At 27.4% G+C, this 23,135-nt stretch overlaps 7 protein-coding genes and 1 long non-coding RNA gene across 14 annotated transcripts in view; 4 read left to right on the forward strand and 4 right to left on the reverse strand.

The window, feature by feature from the left end:
- Positions 1–187: 187 nt before the first annotated feature.
- On the forward strand, positions 188–2,212 carry LOC124426542 (39S ribosomal protein L37, mitochondrial). 2 transcript variants are annotated; one of them, XM_046968342.1, is made up of 7 exons: positions 188–329; positions 525–710; positions 800–1,021; positions 1,086–1,205; positions 1,324–1,430; positions 1,501–1,683; positions 1,758–2,212. In XM_046968342.1, the coding sequence occupies exons 2-7, from the start codon at positions 535–537 to the stop codon at positions 2,177–2,179; spliced, it is 1,230 nt and encodes a 409-aa protein (XP_046824298.1). In that variant the 5' UTR covers positions 188–329; positions 525–534; the 3' UTR covers positions 2,180–2,212. The 2 variants fall into 2 exon arrangements, with proteins under 2 accessions (XP_046824298.1, XP_046824299.1); XM_046968343.1 differs by having other exon boundaries at positions 189–329; positions 498–710.
- Positions 2,198–3,854, reverse strand: LOC124426543 (cyclin-dependent kinase 20-like). Of its 3 annotated transcripts, none has more exons than XM_046968345.1 (6): positions 3,771–3,854; positions 3,408–3,601; positions 3,131–3,319; positions 2,824–3,060; positions 2,542–2,769; positions 2,198–2,462 (listed from the first exon to the last, which is right to left on the reverse strand). In XM_046968345.1, the coding sequence occupies exons 2-6, from the start codon at positions 3,591–3,593 to the stop codon at positions 2,307–2,309; spliced, it is 996 nt and encodes a 331-aa protein (XP_046824301.1). In that variant the 5' UTR covers positions 3,594–3,601; positions 3,771–3,854; the 3' UTR covers positions 2,198–2,306. The 3 variants fall into 3 exon arrangements, with proteins under 3 accessions (XP_046824301.1, XP_046824302.1, XP_046824300.1); XM_046968346.1 differs by having other exon boundaries at positions 3,708–3,789; XM_046968344.1 differs by lacking the exon at positions 3,771–3,854 and having other exon boundaries at positions 3,408–3,705.
- A 56-nt stretch (positions 3,855–3,910) lies between these two features.
- Positions 3,911–5,337, forward strand: LOC124426544 (DNA-directed RNA polymerase II subunit RPB3). The gene is made up of 5 exons (XM_046968347.1): positions 3,911–4,142; positions 4,236–4,380; positions 4,468–4,675; positions 4,744–4,950; positions 5,016–5,337. The coding sequence occupies exons 1-5, from the start codon at positions 4,057–4,059 to the stop codon at positions 5,198–5,200; spliced, it is 831 nt and encodes a 276-aa protein (XP_046824303.1). The 5' UTR covers positions 3,911–4,056; the 3' UTR covers positions 5,201–5,337.
- Positions 5,338–5,535: 198 nt separating this feature from the next.
- On the forward strand, positions 5,536–11,462 carry LOC124426617 (structural maintenance of chromosomes protein 3). Its single transcript, XM_046968521.1, has 19 exons — positions 5,536–5,706; positions 6,001–6,076; positions 6,147–6,325; positions 6,406–6,564; positions 6,648–6,807; positions 6,887–7,172; positions 7,249–7,423; positions 7,500–7,613; positions 7,716–7,966; positions 8,037–8,180; positions 8,312–8,623; positions 8,723–9,034; positions 9,106–9,307; positions 9,377–9,667; positions 9,793–10,055; positions 10,126–10,291; positions 10,379–10,517; positions 10,608–10,845; positions 10,993–11,462. The coding sequence occupies exons 1-19, from the start codon at positions 5,692–5,694 to the stop codon at positions 11,117–11,119; spliced, it is 3,609 nt and encodes a 1,202-aa protein (XP_046824477.1). The 5' UTR covers positions 5,536–5,691; the 3' UTR covers positions 11,120–11,462.
- Positions 11,400–12,543, reverse strand: LOC124426619 (probable signal peptidase complex subunit 2). The gene is made up of 3 exons (XM_046968525.1): positions 12,377–12,543; positions 11,874–12,178; positions 11,400–11,816 (listed from the first exon to the last, which is right to left on the reverse strand). Exons 1-3 carry the CDS (start codon positions 12,395–12,397, stop codon positions 11,573–11,575), a joined length of 570 nt encoding a protein of 189 aa, XP_046824481.1. The 5' UTR covers positions 12,398–12,543; the 3' UTR covers positions 11,400–11,572.
- Positions 12,544–13,142: 599 nt separating this feature from the next.
- Positions 13,143–14,649, forward strand: LOC124426620. Its single transcript, XR_006942768.1, has 2 exons — positions 13,143–13,599; positions 14,070–14,649. It is a non-coding gene; the product is annotated as an uncharacterized LOC124426620 (long non-coding RNA).
- LOC124426618 (reticulocalbin-2) lies at positions 14,016–16,112 on the reverse strand. Of its 2 annotated transcripts, none has more exons than XM_046968523.1 (4): positions 15,762–16,112; positions 15,443–15,590; positions 14,923–15,378; positions 14,016–14,831 (listed from the first exon to the last, which is right to left on the reverse strand). In XM_046968523.1, the coding sequence occupies exons 1-4, from the start codon at positions 15,982–15,984 to the stop codon at positions 14,642–14,644; spliced, it is 1,017 nt and encodes a 338-aa protein (XP_046824479.1). In that variant the 5' UTR covers positions 15,985–16,112; the 3' UTR covers positions 14,016–14,641. The 2 variants fall into 2 exon arrangements, with proteins under 2 accessions (XP_046824479.1, XP_046824480.1); XM_046968524.1 differs by having other exon boundaries at positions 14,016–14,813; positions 15,762–16,110.
- Positions 16,113–19,432: 3,320 nt separating this feature from the next.
- The window catches only part of LOC124426585 (POU domain protein 2-like), a 94,164-nt gene continuing 90,461 nt past the window's right edge, over positions 19,433–23,135 (reverse strand). For all 3 annotated transcript variants that reach the window (XM_046968429.1, XM_046968431.1, XM_046968430.1), the window contains 3 exons: positions 22,742–23,061; positions 22,348–22,644; positions 19,433–22,261 (listed from right to left, as the gene is read on the reverse strand). In XM_046968429.1, coding sequence (XP_046824385.1) covers positions 22,009–22,261; positions 22,348–22,644; positions 22,742–23,061 — 870 coding nt within the window. In that variant the 3' untranslated portion in view covers positions 19,433–22,008. The remainder of the gene's footprint in view (positions 22,262–22,347; positions 22,645–22,741; positions 23,062–23,135) is intronic.

Here is a 23,135-nt window from a genome sequence, read left to right on the forward strand (position 1 = left end):
TATAATTATAATTTTTTACCGATATTTTAAATACCACTATTTATTATATTTGAAATTATTAATACTATGTATTAAAAAATCTAATGCAAAGATTAGTATAAAGTTACAATATAAGATGGCGTCAAATATGATGACTCTAGCGCACCTATTGTTGAGATACTATGGATTAGTGGTATAAAATGTAATACTTAACCTTATATTCACTTAAAGACGTATATCTCCTACTGAAGATTGCTATACTTACATGAGATATATATGTAAATTGTATAAATAAATTGTATAAATAATTATACAATATATTCTATATGTACTTATAAATATAATCTACGGTATGAACTTTTATTGATATATTATCGTTTATATCATACATCAATTTTCTGTATTATGAATAATTTATAAAGTCATAAACTATATTATTATTTATACTAATGTAATGATTTGATCTAATGTAATGATGATTATTGTAAATAAATTTATGACATCTCTTTTATTTGTAGAGAAACAACATAATATTTCTATTTCAGATAAAGCAAAATGAAACTAACACAAGCATTAAGCAAATATCATTTGGGTAGATTAATTAGAAAAGTATGGTTTGACCAACGTGACAGAAAAATTGTGGAGAATAATCTAGAAAGTAGATTATCAGCACTGAACATAAAAATCATAGATCCCATTGATTTAATTCAACCAAAGAAAGAGTTTGTAAAGTATGTACCATATATATAACATAGATTTATTTAAAAATATTCTTTTATAATATTGATTAATAAAAGTTAAATATTTTATTTAATTAAAGGATAGAACCAGAATATATTTATAAACAATTAAAGTTTGACAACACTCATCCTGATTGGAAAGATAGAGCTTGTTTAAGTTATAAGGATCACAATGTCTTACAACATGGCGTATCTCAAGCACAACTATTATTAAAGACCATTCATATAAAAAATGAACTTCCACAGCAAATTAAAGAAAAAGAGATGGATCTTTCAGATGATATACATCGTTTAGTTGAAAGGTATCATTATTTCATAATCAAATTATATACATATACTTATTTTAATATGCATTTCTATATATAGAACAATTTATACGTCCGTTATATTTGATGCACATCAAGAGCTATTACCAAAAAAAAAAGATCCAAACAGACCAGCATGGAATTTTCCTAGAGATTATGGTGTGACAGATATTAGAAAAACGTAATTAATGATTTTAATGAAACTATATTTACCATACATTGCAAAGAAGAACCGATATACTTGAAATATATCTACCATTTAATTTATATGTAATAAATGAATTTAATCATCTTTGTAGGCACAATTTATTCAAGAAACTACTTCAAATTTGTGAATGTGTATGTGGTCCAGAGATTGTACGAACTCGTTCTATTTTTCATAACGGAATTATAAATATTTCATTAGGTATATAAATTCCTTACTTCTTTTTGTACATAAGATTTATGAATATTAAGAAATATTTATTAAATTTTAGAAAAAGAATTAAATCTATTGCAATTTGCATTGACATTTGATTTAACAATTGTATCAACAAAGCCTTTAACAAAGATAGAAGATCAAAATGCTCATACAGAATTAGATTTTCCAAGTATATATCCATTTTATCCTACAGTTAGCTTGGAAAAAATAAATATTTATAGAAACGAAGATCTATATCGTAAGTAATTATTTTGTTTTGTTAAATTTGTTTAAATAAAGATTTATATTTTAATTACAATATATTTATAATAGCTATTGAGACAACATCACCTTGGCCAAATATTCATACCATATTTATAAGCCACAATCCAGAAGAAGTAAAAAATCTTTCTGAGCTACCAGTAATTGAAGATCAAATACATGCACGTTCTTTGATAAAATCATTTACTGCAGCAGCAGCTAATGCACGTCAAAAATATGGACCCGATGTTAAACATTTACCAGAACCAATAATTGTGCAATGTATTCAATCAAACGGAAAAAATTTTCATTTTTCAGTATTTCAACTTAATACACTAGATATAAATAAAATAGAAGGTATTAGAAATTTCTGGTGGTCTAGTCCAACATTACAGCTATATGAAAAGGCGTGTTATGAGGTGGGTAAACCAATTCTTACAGGTTATAATCCTGAAGTTGTGAAAAAACTATTTGCATTTTATAAAAATATATAGTTTAATAAATAAATTATTTTTATTAAAGTAGCATTCCACATTTTTGTATTTTCTATATATATATAGAATTCTATATATATATATATATATATATCCTTAATTCACTTTTAAAAATATATCTATATTTTTATATAGTATTTAGAAGAGCTTTAAAAAGAGTTGTTATTGGAATACTTACTTCAACCTCTTTAGGTTTTACTAAAAGTCGATGATCTTGTGATGGCTTTATTAAATCTCCTGCAGATGGATAAGGTTTAGAATAAAAATATATATGTTGCAGTGTCTAAAATATAAAGTAATACAGGATAGTATAGTTATAAATTAATGTTTTAAGAGAAACAATAATATAAAAATTGATATACTTCTTTAGCAGACAGACGGTTTGATGAATTATATATAAGAATTTGTTTAATTAAATCAATAGCTTCTGGTTCAGCATCCTGTATAATGTTTTCCCACGTTGTACCTTTATTATATGGAAATGTAATTTTATTGTAATCAGGTAATGTAATCAATTCTGGCCATGATTCAACAGTAGGAGATCCTAAATATTTTAATACTATTGCTAATTGTTCAATATCTGTTTCTCCCTGCAATTTATCTATATGTAAATTTATATAAATTTATAAAACAGATCAACTTACTGGAAACAAAGGTGAATTATTAAGCATTTCACCAAAAATACAACCAACAGACCACATATCGATAGCTGATGTATAATATCTTGCTCCATACAATAATTCAGGGGCTCTGTACCATCTTGTAGCAACTTGATGAGAATATGGTTTAGAAATATCCTGCCACATTAATCTTCCCAATCCAAAGTCAGCTATTTTTAAAATACCTTCATTATTTATCAATAAATTAGCAGGTTTTAAATCCTATAGAAAAAGTATTTCTTATAAAGCTACCATATTTATTTCAAAGTTATATTTAATATAAACAATGTACCCTGTGTATTATATTTTTTCCATGTACATATGCTATACCCTCTAAAAGCATTTTCATATATATTTTTATTTGTGGTATTGTTAATGAAATATTATTATCTTTTAATATTTCCCATAATCCTGTAGGCATATACTCAAAAACCATTATATAATCTAAACCTAATGGAAAAGTATCTAATAGTTCTATGACCTGTAATAATACAACAATCTACATATAATGATTTTAAATAATAAGTGTTAATATAAACTAAAATATAAAGATGAGAATATTGTCATACATAAGGATGTTTTAACTGTTGAAGCGTTTTAACTTCTCGTATAACTGATACGGATATACCTTCTTCTACCTTTTTTAAAAGTATTCTTTTTAATGCAACTTCTTGTTCAGTAGATCTATGATATCCTTTTAAAACCAATCCTTGTGCACCTTCACCAATTTTATCCAAAATAATATATTTCTCCATAGTAAAATCTTAAATATTAAATTTTATAATAATATAATTTTATGAACTTATTTATTTTTTATTGTTTATTATAAGAAATTTACATAAAAAAATGTAAATTTTATTTTACTAAACATTTAAAATTAATATTGTTTGCACATAATGTTTGTTGTACACATAAATGATCTCCATAGTTACCATATGATTATTATAAACTATACTTTTTAAAATATTGGACATGTGCTGTTCAAATATCTACATCTAGATCTAGTATTATATTTGTATAAGTATTATATTTGTATGATTGGCTATACTGTTAGGAATCATAACCTTCAAATAATTTTGGATTAAAGTTTGAGTTGGAAAAGTTATAAAGATTTACAAGATCAAAATAAGTTATAAACTTATAATAATTATTGATAAGTTTAGAAAGTATTCTATATTTTACATAAGTGTATTAGTTTTGAAATATATTTTCTTTAAAATGCCATACGCAAATCAACCATCCGTGCACATATCAGACTTAACAGAAGAAAATGTAAAATTTCAAGTAGAAGATACAGAATTAAGGTATGTTAATGTTTATTTTTAGTGTTCTTATTATGAAGTTTTTATCTTGTTTTTTAAATATATTTTAATAATTATTTTTTCATTGAATTAAAGTGTAGCAAACAGTATGAGAAGAGTATTTATTGCCGAAACACCAACAATGGCTATTGATTGGATACAATTAGAAGCAAACTCAACAGTTTTAAGCGATGAATTTTTGGCACACAGAATAGGAATGATACCTTTAATAAGCGATGATGTGTGTATTCAATATATCTTGGTTTTGTTTGATTTAGAAGTAGCATACTATGCAAAATAAATAAAATCAATATTATTATTGGTTCAGGTAGTAGATAGAATACAATATACCAGAGATTGTCAATGTATGGATTTTTGTCCTGAATGTAGCGTTGAATTTACTCTTGATGTAAAGTGTACAGAAGATCAAACAAGGCATGTTACAACTGCTGATTTTAAATCAAGTGATCCTAGAGTACTACCTGTTACATCTAGACATAGAGAAGATGATGCTAGTGAATATGGCGAAACTGATGGTTAATATTTAATATTGTTCATCTTGTAAATAACTTAGAGATAAAATAAAATATTTATTTTGTAACAGAAATTTTGATCGTAAAATTACGGAAGGGACAAGAATTAAAATTAAGAGCTTATGCAAAGAAAGGATTTGGAAAGGAGCATGCAAAATGGAATCCGACTGCAGGTGTCAGTTTTGAATATGATCCAGACAATTCTATGAGACACACTTTATTTCCGAAACCAGATGAATGGCCAAAATCAGAATATAGTGAATTAGAAGAAGATCAATGTAAGTATTATATTTATTGAATACTTTTTTGAATTTATATGTTCTTTATATCTTTTGTTTTTTAGATGAAGCACCTTTCAATTGGGAAGCAAAACCAAATAAATATTATTTTAATGTAGAAAGCAGTGGAGCATTAAAACCAGAAAATATTGTAATGATGGGTATTGCTGCCTTAAAAAATAAGTTATCAAATTTACAGACTCAATTGAGTCATGAAGTACAAAGTGATGCTTTAAGTATACACCATTAAATAATTTCATTAAATATTTACTACATTAATTAGTATCAGAGATTATTTTAAATACTATTAAAAAATAAATATGTACAGATATATGAAGTAATAATATTAAAAATTGACATACAAACATAATTTGTTAAAACCATGTAAAAATTATTAATAAACATACTATATAAGAAGGCAAATGTACTGTTCTTGTGTTAATAATTATTCCTGTACTTACGTCGCATAGTGAATTCAAATCAACAAAAGAATGTTATAGTGACTTTTTTTTTCAATATTGGTTAACTGTCAAGCAATACTTTCGTTTGTGCTCCCGCTCAAATCTAGGAAATTTTAGACTTAGTATATTGAAGGTTATCTTACAAGTGATGATTAGGAGCGATTATTGACTCTGCTAACAAATGAGTGAATGTTTTTGTTTTATCCAGTGATTGAATTGTATTTAATTATTTTCATTTTTGTATTAAACTAAAAATGTTTTTATAATTTTTAAATACATAATGTATATCAAACAGGTACAAAAAGAACATTTATCTTTATTATTGTTTAATAATATTTATATATCACATTTTTTTTTGGCAAGATGCTATCTTTTTTAATGAATTATTTTTTAATTCTATCTCGCTATAGATTATTATATCATACAAATATAAATGTTAAATAAATGAATGGCAAAAATGTCCTTTTTTATATTGCTTTTATGATACCTTTATAGTTGTTTTAAATATTACTTGTCTTGCTGAAAATATCAAGATTTATATAAACCATTATATTTTATTTCAATTTAATTAAATATTTTTTGGTCTTAGGTAATTATACAAGGATTTAAATCATATCGTGAACAAACAGTGGTCGAACCTTTTGATCCTAGACATAATGTAGTTGGTATGTATTTTTGATGTTTATGAAAATAATTTATTCAAGATTATTTACTTTATATAAAATTCTTTTTAAGTTGGAAGAAATGGATCTGGAAAGAGTAACTTTTTCTATGCAATTCAGTTTGTTTTGAGTGATGAATTTTCTCATCTCAGACCTGAACAAAGACAAGCTCTATTACATGAAGGTACTGGACCTCGTGTAATTTCTGCTCATGTGGAAATTATATTTGATAACTCTGATGGAAGATTACCGGTATAAGTTATCAAATTATCTTGTATAATAGCTATTAAAATGTAAATTTTTTTACATACGATAACTTATTTTTACAACAGATTGATAAAGATGAAGTTTATTTAAGAAGAGTGATTGGATCAAAGAAGGATCAGTATTTTCTTAACAAAAAGATTGTTACAAGGAATGATGTAATGAATCTATTAGAGTCGGCAGGTTTCTCAAGATCAAATCCATATTACATTGTAAAGCAAGGAAAGGTTTGTCTCATTATTATATAAATTTGTATTACAAACTGTTTATTTAAAAAACATCTTTAAAATTAATATATATTTGTACATAGATAAATCAAATGGCGACAGCTCCAGACTCACAGAGATTAAAGCTATTAAGAGAAGTTGCTGGTACAAGAGTATATGATGATAGAAGAGAAGAATCCAAATCTATATTGAAAGAAACAGAAGGGAAGCTTGAAAAAATAGAAGATTTTTTGCGTACCATAGGTAATATATTTGTAGTTAAATGATAAAGTTATAAAACTTCATGTAAATTTATATGTATATTTACTTTGTTGCACTTTAGAGGAACGATTAAAGACTTTAGAAGAAGAAAAAGAAGAATTAAAGGAGTATCAGCGTTGGGATAAACAGCGGCGTTGTTTAGAATATACAATTCATGAACGTGAACTTAAGGAGAATAAAAGGAAACTTGAAGAACTCGAAGCATCTCGTGCAAATAGTGGTGCTGAACAGGCAAGATTAGGAGCTGAAGCAAAAACTGCACAAGAAATGGTACGAGCAGCAACTAAACGTCTCAAAGAAGCTAAAAAAGAAGTACAAACAGCAAAAGAAGAAAGAGATACTTTAAGGTAAATTCTGATGCAATCTATTTCCATATTTATGTATGTTTAAGAACATGTTTTTTTATTAATTATCATCATGTAGCGCTGAACAACAACAATTATTAAAAGAAAAAACAAAATTGACGTTAACTATCAACGATTTATTAGAAGAAGTTAAAGGAGATAATGATAGTAGAAAAAGGGCGCAACAGGAATTAGAAAAACTGAAAGTAAACATAGCAGCTCGTGAAGCAGAATTAGAAGCAATTAAGCCAGAAGTATTTAAATAATTACTTATGATATAAATGTAATTACTTTTTTATGATTATTATATGACTATATTTATTTTTACAGTATGAAGAAATGAAACGCGTTGAAGAAGAATGTACAAGAGAATTACAACTTAAGGAACAAAAGAGAAAGGAACTTTATGCTAAACAAGGGCGTGGTAATCAATTTACTAGTAGGGTAATAAAAACTGACAATTGACAAAATTCCAGATATATAGATTTGTATGAATTAATTTATAAATAATTTATTGTACTATTTGTTATATATTATTTGTTATAGGATGAAAGAGATAAATGGATACAAAATGAGCTTAAGCAATTGGCCAAACAAATAAAAGATAAAGAAGAACATCAGAAAAAGATTAGTGAGGATTTAAAAAAAGATGCAGAAAAGCAAATTGCTTTAGAAAAGAAAATAGAAGAACATACACGTGAAATGGACAGACAACGTGCATCAATAGATGATCATAATAAACAATATTATGAATTAACAAAAGCCAAAGATCAATGCCAAGCAACAAGAAAAGAACAGTTTGTGCATTCTACCATTAGTGTTTTATCTAGTAATATGAACGAATAATATGAATGTGTAACGTTACAGGTATCGTCAAGAAAGTGTATTGCAACTGAATTTGTCAGGATTGAAAGAAGATTTAGCAAAAGCAGATCAAAGTTTACGTTCTATGGCTGGAAAACCTATTCTTAATGGTAGAGATAGTGTACGAAAAGTACTTGACACGTTCCGGTAAGCTATTATAAGTTTAAATTATTTTAAATTAGTTTAAGTTATTAAAGTTCTATTATATTAATTATCTATGTTTGATAATCTGAAAATATAAAAAGTATATTAATTTTAACTGTATATATATCTTACAGTGGACGTAACGATATGGCCCATGAGGTAAGTAGTTACTATGGGCCAGTGATAGAAAACTTTAATTGCGACAAAAGTGTTTATATGGCTGTAGAGGTAACAGCTGGAAATCGATTGTTTCATCACATCGTGGAAACAGATAAGTTCGGCACTAAAATTTTAAAAGAAATGAATAATCAACGTCTTCCAGGAGAAGTTACGTTTATGCCTTTAAACCGTCTTCATACTAAGAATATAGATTATCCTAATACTTCGGATGCTATACCAATGATATCTCGTTTAAATTATGATCCTAAATATGATAAGGCATTGAGGTAATGGCACAGGAATTTTTTATAATTTTTCTGTAAAATTCAACAAATATTTTATATAACTTAATCTTAAGTTTTCTTTTTATTTTTTTATTAATGCAGGTACATTTTTGGGAAAACATTAATTTGTCGTAATTTAGAAGCAGCAACAAATCTCGCTCGAACATCTGGCTTGGATTGCGTAACACTCGAAGGTGATCAAGTATCATCAAAAGGCTCTTTAACTGGTGGATATTTTAATACTTTAAGATCACGACTTGAAATACAAAAAACTCGATCAGAATTAATGGCACAGATCTCTACTCTTGAAAGTCAATTATCAACTCTTAAAGAAGAAATAAGAAAGGCTGATCAAAATATTAGTTCTTACGTTAGCGAAATGCAACGTACAGAGACGAAAAATAGTAAAGCCAAGTTAGTTGTTAAATGATTTTAACCAATGCAAAGTTCATTCGTGTTATTAAAAAAATGAATTATTATTTTAGAGACATATATGATAAAATGAAGGCAGAAATACGTATAATGAAAGAGGAATTGAGTGCCATCGAGAGATATAGAACACCTAAAGAGAAAAGTCTTGCTCAATGTACTTCAAATTTGGAAGCAATGAGAGCAACTAAAGAGGGTTTAGAGAGTGAATTACATCAAGAATTAATGGCACAATTATCCGTGGCCGATCAACATCAGGTATAGATTATTAATATAAAATAAATATTAAACAATCGACTTATTTATATTTCGATTTCATTTATGTAGGTCGATACCTTAAATGATGATATAAGACGATTAACGAAAGAAAATAAAGAAGCATTTGCAAAAAGAATGAGATTAGAAGCAGAGAAAAATAAATTAGAAAATCTTCTAACAAATAATTTAGTTAGAAGAAAGGATGAATTAGTTCAAGCATTGCAAGAAATATCCGTAGAAGATCGACAACGTCAGCTTGACTCATCGAAAGCTCAACTAGCAGATATTGAGAAAAGGCTAGTAAAAGTTAATGCAGATTTTAAAGCTCAAAATGAGAAAGTAACTAATGCCATGAAAAAGGTAAATATGTATTTAAATACAAATACTATTTCCAATAGAATAATCTAAAAATGACAATTTTCATTTATTTGTCTTTTTATTTAATTCAAGTATAAAATGTAAATAACAATATGATATATTTTTAGCAAAAAGCAGAATCTGCTGAAGTTGAAAAGTGGAAAGTAAAAGAAAAAGAGGCACAGGAAAAAATAGAAGCTGATGCTAAAGATTTAGAAAAATTGGCAAGTAAATTAAATATTTTACAACAGAAAATAGTGGAGTGTACACAAAAGATTACAGAATTAGGTGCATTACCTAGTCATGAGGCATATACTAAATTTAGTGTTATGTCCACAAAACAATTATTCAGAGAAATGGAGAAAGCAAATAATCATTTAAAGAAATATAGGTATGGCTTTATATCGTAGGATTTAAAAGCAATTAAGATATTTAACTTATGATTTATGAGTTTTTTGCAGTCATGTCAACAAAAAGGCCCTAGATCAATTCATGTCATTTAGCGATCAAAAAGAAAAATTAGTGAAACGAAAGGAAGAACTAGATCGTGGCGATGAAAAAATTAAAGAGTTGATGTCAGTTCTGGAACAACGCAAATGCGAAGCTATTCAATTTACTTTTAAACAAGTATAGTATATAACAGTTTTCCTAAGAATAAAAAATTTCTTATAATGTAATTAAATTATATACATGTAAGTATTCTGTCTTGTTTAGGTAAGTAAATATTTCAGTGAAGTATTTAAAAAACTTGTACCATCAGGTCACGCTCAGTTAGTTATGAAAACTGCAGATGGTGATGAAGGAGATGACGGTACAACAGAAGCTGCAGATTCTGATCGTTTTATTGGTGTTGGTAAGATGACATTAATAATTTATTCTTAGGATAAATCTAAAATGAATAAGATCTATGAAAATTATTATTACTATTATTATTATCTTATAGGAATACGAGTCTCTTTCACTGGTCATAGAGCTGAGATGCGAGAAATGAATCAATTATCTGGTGGTCAGAAATCGCTAGTAGCATTAGCTTTAATTTTTGCAATTCAAAAGTGTGATCCTGCACCATTTTATTTATTTGATGAAATAGATCAAGCTTTAGATGCACAACATAGAAAAGCAGTTGCTGATATGATTCATGAACTTAGTTCGGATGCACAATTTATTACAACAACTTTCAGGTAGCATCATGTATATATATATATATATATATATATATATATATATATATATATATATATATATATATATATGTATATAATATAAAATTAAAAAGATTTGTATATTTAGTATAAAAAAAATTTTGTATATACGTAATCATATTACAGGCCAGAATTATTACAACATGCGAATAAATTTTATGGAGTAAAATTTAGAAATAAAGTTTCGCACGTTGAGTGTGTATCACGAGAAGAAGCAGCAGACTTTGTTGAAGATGATACAACGCACGGTTAAGATAACATGATTTTATTTTATTTATATGTAAGCATGTCATTGCAAGCATACTCTGAATAATTCAAAAAGAATTGTCATTTCTATAAAATTTTTTCAAACTAAAGTATGAAACTTTAACCATAAATCGAAACTATCAATAATAATTCTTGATATACTGTTTCATTGTATAAATTTAAATATTTTCGACATGTTTACAGAAAATATAATATCATATTGAACAAATATAATGTAATATAATTTCTAGAAATTGTTGTATTAAGAATCATAACATTTGCAAAAATGTCTTAAAGAATTATCTGTTGTGTTTATATTTTACTTTTTATAAACACAAAGTTTTAACAAATATTTTTATTTTTTTCTAATGTATCGCACATATATAAATGAAATTAATGATATAAATTGTTTGAAGTGTATGTTTAAAATAAAAATCATATACTTTTATATAATCATAATCTACTTTTCTTTGCGCTGACGTGTTATACTGTCATGCATGTCTGTTACAACAGCTTCTATTAATTCTGGTATTACTACACCATTCACATCAATGAAATTTGCAACGGATTTTGTTACTGTAGTTTCATTAGTAATTCCTGAGGAAGGACTTCTAACAGACAATACGAGACTATATTTATCATCATACTTTTTCATATATGAACTTGCTTCCCATATGAGATCAGGATTGAAACCCGCAGGATCCCTGTAACGTAAAATAATTAAATAAATTGTACAGAGATCTTAATATTTTGAAATTTACCTTTGAATAGCAACAACAAATATTCCTTTTTCTTTATAAGTCGTATAAAGAGTTAAAAGTCCCATCAAAACAAAATATAATGATACGCAAACTATCAAAACAGGTTTAGATGCTGGGAATGGATATAAGTAGTCAAAAAGCAATGCGATTATAGCTATTATCACTGCGATTCCACAGAGTGCCAGTCTTCCATCAAGAAGAGCAAAGTTTTCTATGTAATTATATTTTTTTGTAAGAACATCCTTTACTGCATCATCTAATGCATTCTTTACAGCAGATCCATCCCATTTATTGATTTTGATTCCCTAAAAAGTATTCGTCCAAAGAAAATCTGAGATATATAATTGTTAAGTTTTATATACGTAATAATATACGTCTTGAATTCATTAACTAAATCTAAGAAGTCTCGTTAAGCATACGGAATTAGTAGAAAAAATAATTCTTGTGATATTACCTACAATTTTTATTAAAATACAGTATTTTAATATTTAAAAATAACTTACAGTATTTTCAACACCACCCATTTTAATTAATAGTAAAAGAACGTTTGCATTTAAGAATATCTTCCAAAATGATCGAACCGTCTTATATTTGCAAGGCGGTAATGATTATAGGTTAAGAAATATGGTTACAGTAAGTTATAGATAGCGCTTCGATGTGTACACGTCAATTTTTGAAATAGATGCTACTATCTTTCGCTTGTAGTATATGTGACTTCAGCGACAGGTATGGATAAAATATGAACTACAAAATGCGAATTAAAAAAAACCAAAAAGAAATTTACCTTTTTACAAAGCATTTTTTAATTGTTCAGTAGTATAATTGTTATAAACTTGAACTGTGAATCCAAGTGATTCGAGTGTATCCTTGAGATTTTTACAATCCTTATTTGTTGTACTTTATTCTAAGTGATCTATAGAAAAAATTTCGTGATTAAATACAATTGCTATACCACGTTTTGGATGATCCATTTTATTACATATGTAACATCTTTCAACTTAAATATTGTTCTTTTTGCAAGGGTAGACATGATATTTTTTACATTTAATGAAACAATTTGATTTTATCATAAAAGTAAAAGACTTCATTTCATATTTTAATATGAAATCTATACTTACATATAAAATAAATTTACTTTTTATTTCTTAAATTGGACGTTTATAAAAAGTATATATTTTAAATATATATTTTAAGACAATTATATGGTTTGGATTATTATAAATTATTATTATTTAATTATTAATATTAGTAGAATATCCTTTCTTTTTTTTGTTACTAAAAATCACCATCATCACTTTTATCGCAGATTTCAGAGGGCGCCCTATACGTAATGTATTTTTCAAAAAAAATATTGAAAATAGCGTTTACTCCCACAGTGAATTCAGGTGTAATTCTTAATTAATTTTGATGAATAAGGTATCATTTTAAAGATGAAGGTATAAATGAGGAGATAGCCTTTTCGAATTTTTGGAAAATTTTTATTTTCATTTATAAATTATTCTCAAAAGAACAGTATTTTTTGACACGATCTTTTTCATAGAAAATAAAACTTATTCAGAAATTCTAAAAAGTCATTTCCTCGTTTAAACGATGATATAAACGATTATACAAACAGAAGTAATGAAAAGTCTTAAAGGTTAACATGCATTACACGATTTGAGCAAAAAGGGATGATATTCGCATATGATTGGAACTTTCCTTCTATTCGTCTCGTGAAGGACATATTGTAAGTAATAGAATGTTGGTTATTAATACAAATGGAAATAACTGATGTATTTAATAATTATATAAATAATTTGATATTGGTACAAGGATAAGAATATAAGTAAAATTTTTATATTATTTTCATGAATATTTTTATTTTTAATTTATTTTGTTTTTGTATTTTATATTTATTGCGTAAATAATGGAATCTTGATATTGAATAGCGTATTATTCAGTTATTAAATTTCGAATATGGTGTATTGTTCAGTTCAATTATAGATAGATTAAATTAAAAGTAAAGTTTTAGATTTTCTTTATCAAACATTTATATAGAAATTAGGTTATCGTATTTTTGTTTGTTCAATTTTGTAAATTTTTTGAATTATATGTATTCTTTATCAACAATTTTACGCGGGAAATGTTTAAAAATGTACAAAATTAGTTTCTTATTTTTTAATTTATATTTCTGTATAAATCAATTTAATATTTTAGAGCGTTACGTGACAAGAGAAGTACACTACATTACCAGTATAGAATTTACATAGCGATAATATTCATACATTATACCATAACTCAAGTAAGGTATGAATTTTGTATATAATTCATAAATATGTAATTGAAATTTATAATGATTGTATTTGGAAAATATAGGAACATAAATATAGAATGATTTCAATATAAACATATGCTTATATATATGATATACAGTAAATAATTATATTAATAATAATGTGTGATATTTATATGGTAACTTTTACTAAGACGATAACTACAATGAAAAAAATGACTTCTTATCCAGTATTATGGCACTAAAATTGTAGATAGTGGAAGACGGTGATTTACGCAGCACTATTTTTTTTGAAAGCATACAAATATTAAAAAAGTATTTGTGCAGATATTTAAAAATTTAAGTTTCATATTTTCCACTAATCTAGTATGCATTTCGAATATAGTGTAAATGGCGATACCAACAAAATTTGAAACAGTGGTATTAAATATTATAAGTTTGTAATTTCTATTAGGAAAAAATAAAAATATTCTAAGTGTCATTTAAAATAAACTTTTCAGAGTTCATCAGTAAAGCGTTCAATGTCTTGTAACTGGTCTCCATAATCAGTTGCTTCACTACCTACAAATGTATCATGATGATCCAAAATCTCTTCGAATGACAATCTATTATCATGATCATCATCAGATGCTGCAAATAAGTGATCAACTTCGTCGTTTGCTATTTCTCTGAAATATATTGATAGTCTTTAAATTTTACCACCAATATCATTTTTCATTATATTTCCACCAATATCAATTTCTCATTATATGTTTATTAAAATATATATTTACTTACTCATTACTTGGTACACGCCATGATAAAATCTCATCAGATTCAAGTTTACCATTTCCATTTTTGTCATATTCATGATCAAATTTGTCTTTTTTAATCAACAGCCACTCTTTATCCTCAGATTTAGCTCTTTCTCCAATATATTCTTGAAAACTGATACAACCATCTTTATCAATATCTTTTTCGTCAAGAACTTGTTTTAATAATAATGGAAACATTCTAGGTACTTCTTCTGGATGAGTATATGCCTTAAATTCTTCTGAATCTAAATAACCATCTTTATTTAAATCTGCTGCATCAAATGTTTCTTTATCATAATGTATGAGTTGATCATCAAGAGCAAGGTCTTGTGGATCTGATCCATAAATATCTTGTAAAATTTCATCCCAACTGACTTTACCATCTTCATCACTATCTGCATCTTCCAAGCGGTCTTGTGATTCTTCGGTAGAGAGCATACTGTCAAGAAGATTATATGTAATTTAAGAATACATACATCAATGTTATCACATCAAGCTCATACCTGAATGAACGTAAAATCCAAGCTTTCAATTCATTTCTTTCAATGAAATTATCATTATTTAAATCCATTTTGGTTAATAATATGCCTAATCGACGCCTTGATTCTTCTACTGGAAGTTTATCAAATTCTTCTGCATCTTTAACGCTTCCTATCAGAACAAAATTAAATGATTGAATTTAAATAAAATATATATATATATATATATATATATATATATATATGAATTTTATATATATATATATATATACATATATAAAGTATACATGTATATATATAAAGTAATATTGAGAAATAGAAAATAGTAAATTTAAAATAATACCAAGAATTGCCTCGTGATCAAACTCCTGATGATGTTCATCACCTACGTAGTGGTCCATACCCCGTGGACTGAACGCACCGTCTTGTGTTCTTTCATTGCCTTCACCTCTATTGTGTTGATGAGTATGAATATGTGCAGACGCCGCATTACTATTCGAGATGGATTCAGATATACTGAAGATTGTAAGAAATAGAATACATCCACGCATGTTTTGTATGTGCATTGTGTCTTTTGTTCGATAACTGAAAAATGAGTATTGGAGGTACAAAGAATTTATAACCTCACTTTAGTGAGTATTTGACAGTTGTAATGTTTTAAAGCTGTCTGCCATGATGCATTGTATCGATAACTATACATCGATATAAAACTCTTATCGAGACCGTTGTTTGTGTTCGAACTCGAAATTTGTCCATTAGATTTTTTTTTCAATTTACTTGCTAATTTCTTTTTATTAATATTACTTTAATTATTCAATTAACTTAAATATTTGAATAACATACCTTTTTAATAGAGAAGTAATTCATTAATTTTAACAAATTAAAAGTTTCTATTACTCTCGTTTAAATATACTTTTTTAATATTAAATATATATCCTATTACTCTCTTTTAAAATAATGTTTTTGTAATATTATATTAAATCATATCAAAAAATCGAAGATATCGTTGAAAAAATTTCGTAACATCGAGAAAATCATACTACTTTGCTCCGTATGCCATAATATGCAAGCTATTCAAAAGAACGTACGTAGAAAGAAAGTTTCTTAAGCCGCGTCACGAATGAACACTCACGTTTCTACACGTACAAGAGGCATATTCGAAAATAGGCACGTAGTATTTTACGTCGAATCTATTTTCACCTTCGTTGCTTCTTCGCAGCTAGAATGGGGGGAAGGTAAGATCTATTTGAAACATTTCTGCTAAAAAATTCTGTTGGAAAGATTAAATATTATCTTATATAAACTTTTTCTATTTATATGGTGGAGTCAAACAAAGATTATCTATGATGTAGTTTATTATACAATTACAATATATTTTTACTAATTAATACGTTAATAAATTATTAGAATAATAATGGTAATAATAATAATAATCATAATTATAATCATAATTATAATAATAATGGTAATAATAATAATAATCATAATTATAATCATAATTATAATCATAATCATAATAATAATAATAATAATAATAATAATAATAATAATAATAATAATAATAATAATAATAATAATAAGAAGAAGAAGAAGAAGAAGAAGAAGAAGAAGAAGAAGAAGAAGAAGAGAAGAAGAAGAAGAAGAAGAAGAAGAAGAAGAAGAGGAAGAAGAAGAAGAAGAAGAAGAAGAAGAAGAAGAAGAAGTAGAAGAAGTAGAAGAAGTAGAAGAAGTAGAAGAAGAAGAAGAAGTAGAAGAAGAAGTTGAAGTAGAAGAAGTAGAAGAAGAAGAAGTAGAAGAAGTAGAAGAAGTAGAAGAATAATAATAATAATAATAATAATAATAATAATAATAATAATAATAATAATAATAATAATAATATATCTATATAACACGAACTATTTACGATTGATATGATTTTATTTATACATCACTGAGTCACACACTTCGGATTGCGCTCGAAGTGTCCCTTAAATTCGCTGAGGAAAAGATTAGAGGCGAATCTCGTTTGGGGACGTGCAACGTTTCATTTATTTCACGTTTTACATTATTCGACCGTATTATTATTATTATTATTTATGTAGATTACCGAACTTTAAAAACAAACGTTCGCGAAGTCGCCATAATCCCTTAGTACAAAATAGTTAAACATACTTTTGTTTTCTCCCGAATAAGAATTCGTATTTGTCAATGACTTTTTAAGAACTGTCATACCGTGCTTTTTTATTTTTTCATTTCTCTTTCTTCCCTATCATTATAGTTATAATACCCTAAGATCCGAACGAGTGAATGTACGTACCATTAACCTCGATAAGATTTACGATTATTAGGTTTAAACGTACATACCTCCCTCGTAACAGGAATTACACATAAAACGTTATTAAGTAAATTCATAATGACTCTACGATCTCCTTCCAGAAGACTTACTTATTTTTTCTTCTAATAACTAATGCAGTTAATAGTTACACCAACGCATTATTTTTATTTTATTTTATTTTATTTTAATTTAATTTAATTTAATTTAATTTTAATTTTATTTTATTATACTGACACGAATCGAAATTCGTATTAAACGCGTGACGCGAATAAATGATCGAGAGTATCCGAACAATTCTTATTTATTATTAAATTATGATCTTATTTACAAAAAAACATAAATAATGAAAAATAAGAACTTGATAGGACGGTACGAGCGAAACCTGGATCTCTCAAGATACAAAACGTTCGCATATATAACGAGAGGATGGAGGATGTTGGTGAAACAACAAATTGAAACGAAAAAGTGAAAGTAACTGAAATTTCTCTATCTTTTTATTTTCAAATAATAAAAGTTAAAATATAATGAAATAATAATAATAATAATAATAATAATAATAATAATAATAATAATAATAATAATAATAATAATAATAATAATAATAATAATAATAATAATAATAATAATAATAATAATAATAATAATAATAATAATAATAATAATAATATAATAATAATAATAATAATAATAATAATAATAATAATAATAATAATAATAATAATAAACTGATAGCTAATCGTTTATAATAATATATCTATCGTTCACGAAATGCGCTGCCTTTTCGAAAGAGAAATTATTAGACTGAATATGATTTAAAGGTTTAGGAGTTTCAGAAAGGTGGGCAAAGGGAAATGCTTTAAATATTTTCAAATTTTCTTGTCTATAAAAAGACTTTGTTCGAACAAAATCATTGAAAATCCCTTGCCCTTTTTCTCTTCTTTTCTTCTCTTTAACACGCGTTTTCTATCTGTCTAAAAGTTTCTCGAACCTTGCGTTCTATTTTTTCAAACTATAATTATATGGTTATTTTTCTCTTTTTTCTCAATTACATTTTTCAAGTTTACAATTCCTTTCTTGTTTAATTATCGCCCGCGCATTCGCGTGCACGATAATATTGAGTACGCGCGCGATTCTAGGAACTCTTTTACGTTATTTATTTTGCTTTCTTTTTTCCACAACCACAACGTCTTTTCATTTTTCTTGTCTTTTCTTTCCTTTTTGTTCATATATTTTTACTACAACTTGGTCCACGATTCTGGGAGATGCGAAAATTCCAAATAAAGTTCGAATATCAAGTATAATCAACAGGGTTGAATGGCAATTGTGTCTTTGTATATAGGTACGATAAAGACGTGCACATGTACACCTATATTACATCCTGTTTACGAAGATCTTGCATATTCGCACGCGATACCTGTTTAATTTTATATGCCTTTTTATACGAAAGAATCTCACAATGTTTCGCACGACATAGGATACAAATAGTAGCGGCAGTGATCGTGACCACGGTGCTATTCTGATAATATTAGTTAAAATAAAAGTAATCGATATAATAATTATAATAAAAATAGCAATAATAATAATCATAATAATAAAATTAAAAGTTATAATAATAATAATAATAATAATAATAATAATAATAATAATAATAATAATAATAATAATAATAATAATAATAATAATAATAATAATAATAATAATAATAATAATAATAATAATAATAATAATAATAATAATAATAATAACGCTATTACAACTAATGATTCTCCTTATTTTTCGACCGTGTCGGATCTTTATCGTATTTCTACTATATACAATATTTTTATTTATACATTTATATGTAAGTATATATGCATACATACATATGTCGGTATTTATATCACCGTAACGATATAGTCGTTATGTATACCTTTGCATTAATCAACACGTTTTTCTATGAATGTTCGTACACGCACATCGCTCTTAAAGTTAATAATTACTGATACTTTTTCCATTTGTTAACGATCGTTTCACAGCAAATTCCTATAATTCAGTATAAGCTTTTATTTTCGTCTCATATCAACTGTTCGTTCTCGAAATTTCAATCATACGTTTATGTATATATTTTTGGTGCGTGCGTATTTGTGTGGTATTTGTCTGTCTCTGTTTGTCTCTGTCTGTTTATATCTGTGAATGTGTATAGTTATTTATAATTTTTACACAATATATACATTACGTATTATCTCGGGACGTATATCTACAAAATTATCGCTATACGTGTCCGTCGAAAAAAAATTGTTGACAAGAATGCGAATGACTTATCCTGATCTCCTTCATTTAGAATCGAGAATATTATTAAAAAAGATTTCTTTTATCGTACATATTATGCTATATTTAGTTATTTATTGTACTTCACAGTATTCCTTTGGTATGAATCATGACTTTTTCGTTATACGGAGATCGATAGTTATAAGTGATCTTTCTATCACCCATTTAACCTTTAAACTTTTACTTTATTGGAACGAGTCTGCTCGCATTCTTGCCAATGTGAGCACGGGCCTTGGCTCCCATACAGTATATATGTACTAACATGGGTCACGGATATGTACGAGCTTTCGATAGACACGTTACGCACTTTATATTTACAAACAGGTATTATCGGACCCCGCTGGATGTTTCTATTTCTTCACGGAAGCGCGATATCCTAAAGTGAGTAAAATGAATCCTTTAAATAAATAGTTTCAAACGAATATCGATGATCACAAGATTCTCCTTTTTCTATCTAACTTAGCCACGCGTCTAATTATATTCTTATATAATTTATAATACCTTTTCTTTTTCATAAATTAATTACATGATTAGCCGTCGTTCAAAAGCTCGTTATTACAGTTAAGAAAAGTATTATTATTTCGCTAAATAATTATTCATTACTTATGCTTGTATTTTTTTCAAATTCGTGTACGATGATTTATACATGTTTCGAATGATATCGTCTAAAAAAAAAGAAAGAAATCTTAAAAAAAATAAAAACGAGAAAGAGGAATCTAGAAAGGAAATAGTCAACGTTTATAAAGAGGCATCGTCGACTATTTTCTTCCGTATCGATAAATCCAGTGAAAATTTTAAAAAGAAAATAATATTAAAATTTGATATATTACCTATACCGACAAATTTCTTGACACTAATTGATTTCTTTTATCGTACCGTTAAAAGGATAAAACATTTTTTAAGTAGCCGTGTAATATATTATTGAAATACTCGACTGTACTTATCAATGTGTGTTTTAAATGGCAAGAAATATCCATTTTCGAATTACGAACGATAAACTTAAATTGAAAATGTATTTGTTTATCTCTTTTAAACGGTAACTGTGACAATTGCAATTCCTATTAAAAGTAAAAGAGTTTTTTGTCTTTGTATGACACTTTCCAATAGTAAACTCTCGGGGAAGGTGGAGGGAGGTATTTCGTTGTAACGTGTAAACGAATATGAAACATTGAACACAAACCTTTGAATATTAAGAATACGAAAACTTACGTTCAAAATTTCGTAGAAAATTTGATATTTGTAAATTTGAATTAATGATATAGACAGTATTAAGCAATGATAATGTTTAAGTCTATTTACATTGTTCCTTATCTATTTGTAAGGTTTTTTTGCATTCTCTTATCCGTAAGAGAGATATTTGTTGTAGAAATTCAATGGATATTTTTAAACAAAAATAGTGAAAATGTTTCGATCAACTCCGATTCTTCGATAGGAAAAGTAGAAAGCTTCTTCCTATATGTTTAGTAAATATCGTTGCTTCCCCCGTTTTAGTTTTTCAGCGTGGCTGTCCAGACGTAACAATGTGTCTTCGTATACTTTTTGTCGGTCGTTTATGTGTATCAAGATTTTCGTTAGGTTTTTCCAAAATTGACCCAAGAAATATCTTGATTCGAATATGTTCCATCATTTTATAACACCAGATATACATCAGACGAGATGTTGTACCGAAGAAAACTACGATCTGCTGATTTTCGTATATCATATGTTCCAAGGTTAATTGAAAACCTTGAAGAACTTCGTTGAATTACTTGTTAATACCATCTCGATACCAAGTTTTATTTGGCCCAAGATACTATTGGTACTATTTTATGTGCTTTCCAACACGTAAATATAGTATACTATTTTTATGATTTATAATTTAATGATAGAAATCGGATAAATTGCACAAACGTCGTTGTTGTTGGTGCTGTTTCTGTTGTTGATCATGATGATGGTAAAGGCTGTCCCCTTGATGGGTCGTCTGTTGTTGTCACTCGTGAGATTTCCCACTCAATGGATGGTAATTTCCACCGGCCGATGCCACTAAGGCCAAGGGAAGGGGCGATCCCAATGACGTGGAATGTGAATGAGAATGAGCTAATCCTGAGGAATGTGTTGTCAGAGCTAAGGGACTACCGGATATCGAATTCGCCAAAGAGGCAAAAACTGATGGTGCAGGCGACGCCATTGTCGGGCTCCCCATTGCTGCCGTTGGAGGATTGATCCTTTTTTCTTTTTGTCGCCTGTATAACAAATATTCCTATGTTTTCTTTTTTCTCCATTGTATTTAAATATGAATAATAAATTTTTATATCTATATTCTATGTACCTGTTACAAAACCAAACTCGAACAACTTCTTTCTCCATCGCTAAACTATCCGCTAATACGGTAATTTCTTCGGATGTAGGTTTTGGATTTTGGACGAAAGATTTCTCTAGTGCCACTCTAACGCTAGTTTCTATGGAAGTTCTTTTCTTTCGTCGCCTCCCTATTGCTTCTGGTGTCGTGAGAGGATTGGAGAGTGAGTTTGGATTGTTCAAGGAATTATCGGCATCTTCTAACCATTTTTGAAGAAGAGGCTTTAACTTGCACATGTTCTTGAAAGAAAGATTTAATGCTTCGAACCTAAAACATAGTTATTCGCATTGTCATCATTTTTATACGTACATTATAATAGAAAAATATTCCGATTTTATACGTCCGATTATGAGTAATAATATACCTTGAAATAGTGGTTTGAGAGAAGTCATTGCCGTAGAGTTTTCCCATAGCAAGACCAACGTCACCTTGCGTGAAACCAAGCTTGATCCGTCGTTGTTTAAAGGTCTTCGCAAATTGTTCGAGTTCTTCAAGGTCCGTTGTTTCTTCCGGTGAGGGTTCTAGTCTTGCTGGTGGTGGTTTTACAGATGGAGGTGTACCAGGAGGTGGTGGCGATCTTTGTTGCGTTAAATTTCTTCCTACCAATCCACCTCCACCTTGAAGAGCCTGTTGTTTCTGTAAGGCTTGTAATTGTTGGGCTGCCTGTGCTACGGCTTGCTGTACCTGATAATGGAAAAATGTATCTCGTTAATCGACGTTAATTCACATTTTTCATAGGCATTTAAAGGGAATTTTAT

Source organism: Vespa crabro, chromosome 9 (genome assembly GCF_910589235.1).
Source record: "Vespa crabro chromosome 9, iyVesCrab1.2, whole genome shotgun sequence".
Taxonomy (NCBI): domain Eukaryota; kingdom Metazoa; phylum Arthropoda; class Insecta; order Hymenoptera; family Vespidae; genus Vespa; species Vespa crabro.